At 43.3% G+C, this 4,091-nt stretch overlaps 1 protein-coding gene across 1 annotated transcript; it reads left to right on the forward strand.

Moving 5' to 3' along the window:
• Positions 1-2,876: 2,876 nt before the first annotated feature.
• Positions 2,877-3,845, forward strand: LOC149184137 (uncharacterized). The gene has a single exon (XM_089415238.1). The coding sequence runs from the start codon at positions 2,877-2,879 to the stop codon at positions 3,843-3,845; it is 969 nt and encodes a 322-aa protein (XP_089271364.1).
• The last annotated feature ends 246 nt before the right edge of the window (positions 3,846-4,091 follow it).

Below are 4,091 nucleotides of genomic sequence, written 5' to 3' on the forward strand. Positions count from 1 at the left end.
AGGCTCCAGAATCAATGAGCCACTCATGAGAATGAGAAGAAGAAGAAGATACATTTAATGCATAACCAGACTGAGATGATTGACGATGACATGCAGAAAGTGCCGTTCCGGAAGTTGAAGTTGAAGTAGGCTCCAGATGGATGTTATGTTTCTTCATTGCGGCTTCCAAGGCTTCCATCTTCTTAAAGCATTTAGATTCTAAGTGGCCATCTCGATTACAAAAGTTACAATGTCTATCAGTCTTCTTCCATTTGTTTTTATTGGTCTTATCATTTTGCTGAAATGATCTTTCATTTTGAGGCTGAGATGGTTTAGGACCATTCTTTTGAGGATATGACTTCTTAGGATTCTTTGAATTTGGGTGCTGCTGGGCGGCTAACGCTTTCGTGGAAGAGTTTCCAAGATTAAGAAGACCAAGGTGTAAGAGTTTTTCTTGTTCTCTTATTAAGGAATCACAAAAGGAGTCAAAGGAAGGGGCCTTGTAGTCTTGTCCTTGACAAATGAAAGCTTCCCTTGTAGAATGGAAAGTGGAAACAAATACAGAGTAGGCTGGTCCCAACTTAGTAAGGATGGAATAAATAAGGTTACCATCATCTTTCTTAACTTTAACACCTTCCAAGAGATATCTAAGGGTCTTGAATTTGGACAAGAAATCTTCAATGCAAGAAAAATTATTAGGATCCAAAGTAAGCAACTCATTTTCAAGTTGATGGGATCTAATTTCATTTTTAATCCCAAAAACTTTAGCAAGTTTTTCTAATGCTTCATGAGGAGTCTCAAGTCCTGCAATGTGGAATCTAAGATCAGGAGAAATAGACATCCCTATCAAACCACGTGCTTGATCTTGTCTATTTTCCCATTTTGCCGCCTTGTCTTCATCTGTTGGTTTCTTCTCTTGGTTTGTGGCTATTCTGAAGAGACCTTTACTTCTAAGTAAATCTTCCATGTATTCTACCCATTGGAAGTAGTTAGTGCTGTCAAGAATGACTTGGCATGGACTTTCCATTTTTAAAAAAAACTGAAGCTGAAGATGCTGAAAGTAAGTGTACCAATGGATAGATCTCTAAAAAATAGGCGGTTTAAAAAAAAACGGCTCTGAAAAAGGCTTCCGGATGAAGAAGTTATGGCTTTTTGAAAAAAACTTGTTGACATTGCCGACAAAGTGCGCGAATGTGCGGGAATGAAAAAATCCGCCCCCACAAAATGGAGACTTGAACCCAAGACCTCTACTCTCTAAAAATAGTTTTGAAGCAATTGATCTATACAAACAATTTGAGAGAGAGAGAGAGAGAGAGAGAGAGAGGGGGGGGGGCCTCGGTTTGCGTGCTTGCCTTGAGAAAGCTCTTTTTCCCTACAAAACACAAAACACAAAACCCAACACGAATATGCAAAGAAAAATGAACCTTGCGGCTCGAAGTTAGCTTTAGCCAAAAAACTAGAAATTTTTAAAAAAAATCTCAAGGTTAGCTTTAGCCGAAAACTAAATATTTTTCTCAATGTTTCTGATTTTCCGAGATCACACTAAGGTGCAGGGAAAAGAGCATACGCATGAGAAAAATCCTTCCTTTCTGTTTCTGATTTGCCCAGATCGCACAGAGTCGCAGGGCAAAGAGCATACGCAGAAATGAAAGGTATAGATCCGGTAAAAAAAAGGCTAAATAAACTGAGACCGAAATAAGCAGAGAGAAATTAACAGTAAACTGCAAAAAAAACACTGTATACCTCCCGATCTGAAAAATGACGCAGCTAGGGCTACCGGAAACCTTTTCGCGTGAAACGAAAGGGGTTCCTCACTGGAACAGATGCTCCGAACGCAACAGAGCAGTCCTCTTGGCCTGAAAGCAGTCAGAAACAACAGATCTAGGAAACAACAGCCGCATGCAGTTCTACCGGCTTCAGATTTGGATCACCAATGGACGCGGCCCTCAAATAGCTCTGATACCATGTAGGAATTTACAGGGTAAGTTCCTCAGAAAGAATACCAAAAGGACACCGCTCACAACCAGATCTCAAATCAATACACCAGTATTTTTGACGTGGTTAAAACCCTCAGAGTGCAAGGAGGGAAACAGTCCACGACCTGTCCCAACGTGGGTACTACAGGCAATTTATTAATCAAAGAATGAAAATTTACATAAGCTTCTCTCATGCACGGATTACCCGAACAATGACCCTCCATGCGCTTTAAATAGAACTCATGGACCAATTGGGTGTCAAGCCACGGATCAAGTGTCGGTAATACCGAGGTGAGAGTGAACCGTCGGATCACTACATATCGTGACCGTCAGATTGTAAGTTACAAAATGTACAACGGTAAAGAAACACACTTTACCTAACTCTATACTAGACCAAGTTGAACTTAACTATATCCTATGTGTCGGAATATCCTAACAGCCCCCGCCCACTTTTTCCACCACTCCCACCTCCCACAGGGATTTCTCCACACCCCCTTCTCACACTTCCTCCCCCTCTGGGCCGGATCCCCATCCCTACAACCTCCGCTCCAGACTTCGACCTAAAACCCCGCATCTTGGATTGGGCCTATCCCCAGGAAGGACCAAGCTCCATAAAACTACCAGAGGGCGCCCATCAAAGATCAAATCTGCCATCAAGTCAGCGGTGGCGGATGTTGCGAGGGGCCGACAACATACCATTGAGAGGGCGCTTAGAGCATTGGAGCCCACTGCCCATGGTCCCTCATGATTTGGCTCTCCTACAACTGCCGGGGACTAGCCAACCCCAAAAAGAAATTGGCTCTCAAAAGATTGTTAAAGGATACATTCTGTGACATACTCTTCCTTCAAGAAACTCTTGGCACTTCTGACAACACTATCCGATCCCTTCACTCTATCTTGTCGAGCTGGATATTTCAGGGTATGGATGCCATAGGCAGATCTGGTGGTCTTGCAATTGGCATCAATCCTAAAACAGTTAAGCTTATATCCACCTGGGGCGGCATGGGATTCATTGGCATGGACATTTTCGTAGGGGAGCTGGGACTTCAGTTAAAAGTGATTAACATATATGCCCCTAATCAGAACAGAATGGAATTTTGGCACAATTTGTTGGAACATGATCTTGTCACAAACACCACCATCATAGGGGGGGATCTAAACTTTTCTTTGGGCATGGAAGAATCCTGGGGACACCAAGCTCAAATCGATCCTATTTCCGATCAGATGAGTACTCTACTGGATACCTGCAATTTAGTTGATGTTCCCATGAATAAGAAACTGCCCACCTGGCACAATAGGCGGACTGGGGAGGCTGCCCTGGGCCGAAGATTGGATCGGTTCTTGATTCATGAAGACCTCATCCGTTACCTCCCCCTTTATCGACAATGGGTGGGAACTGGGGGATCTTCTGATCATCTACCCATTTTTCTCCAAATTACCGGACCATCAAGAAAGCCGCGCTCCCCCTTCAAATTTTTTGCTGGGCATCTTAAAGATCCTGACTACATCAACATGGTGACTGAGTTCTGGAGAGCTCAACCCCCCCTGAGGGAACAGAGGTCGGCTGCGGACTTCTATATTCGGCTAAATAAACTCAGGTCATTGACAGAGGAGTGGTCTAAGAGAAAGAAGCTGAGTGATGACCAGCAACTTGCTGATATTGAATTACAGATTGCACAGTTAATGGATGAACAGGGGCTAGGTTTCTTATCAGAGGAGACTAAAATGAATCTAGTCACGTTGGAGAACCAAAAAAATAAGATTCTTCTGGAAAAAGAAGAACAATGGAGATTAAAAAGTAGAGCCACCTGGCTCCAAGCGGGTGATGGTGATACCAAGTTCTTCCACAACTTTGCAAATGGAAGAAAGGCCACAAATACTATCTCGTAGATACCCTGTGAGTCTGGGGGTTGGGCCTCTACTCACCCACAATTAGCCAGATTGGGGATTACACATGTCAAGAGGCAATTCACTGTGCCGGCAGCCATCAATCTCCCGTATATCATCAATTTAGCTGGCCACTTTCCAAGTTTTGTGGATTAGGAAGAGGCAGAGGACTTAAATCAACCGGTCACTCTGGAAGAATTGGAAGGAAATCTCAAGTGGTTCAAGAATAATAAGAGTCCTAGCCTGGAT

The sequence above is a fragment of the Pinus tabuliformis genome, chromosome 3_2 (genome assembly GCF_031772625.1).
Source record: "Pinus tabuliformis cultivar Carrire ecotype Pingquan chromosome 3_2, CPIR1, whole genome shotgun sequence".
Lineage (NCBI taxonomy): Eukaryota > Viridiplantae > Streptophyta > Pinopsida > Pinales > Pinaceae > Pinus > Pinus tabuliformis.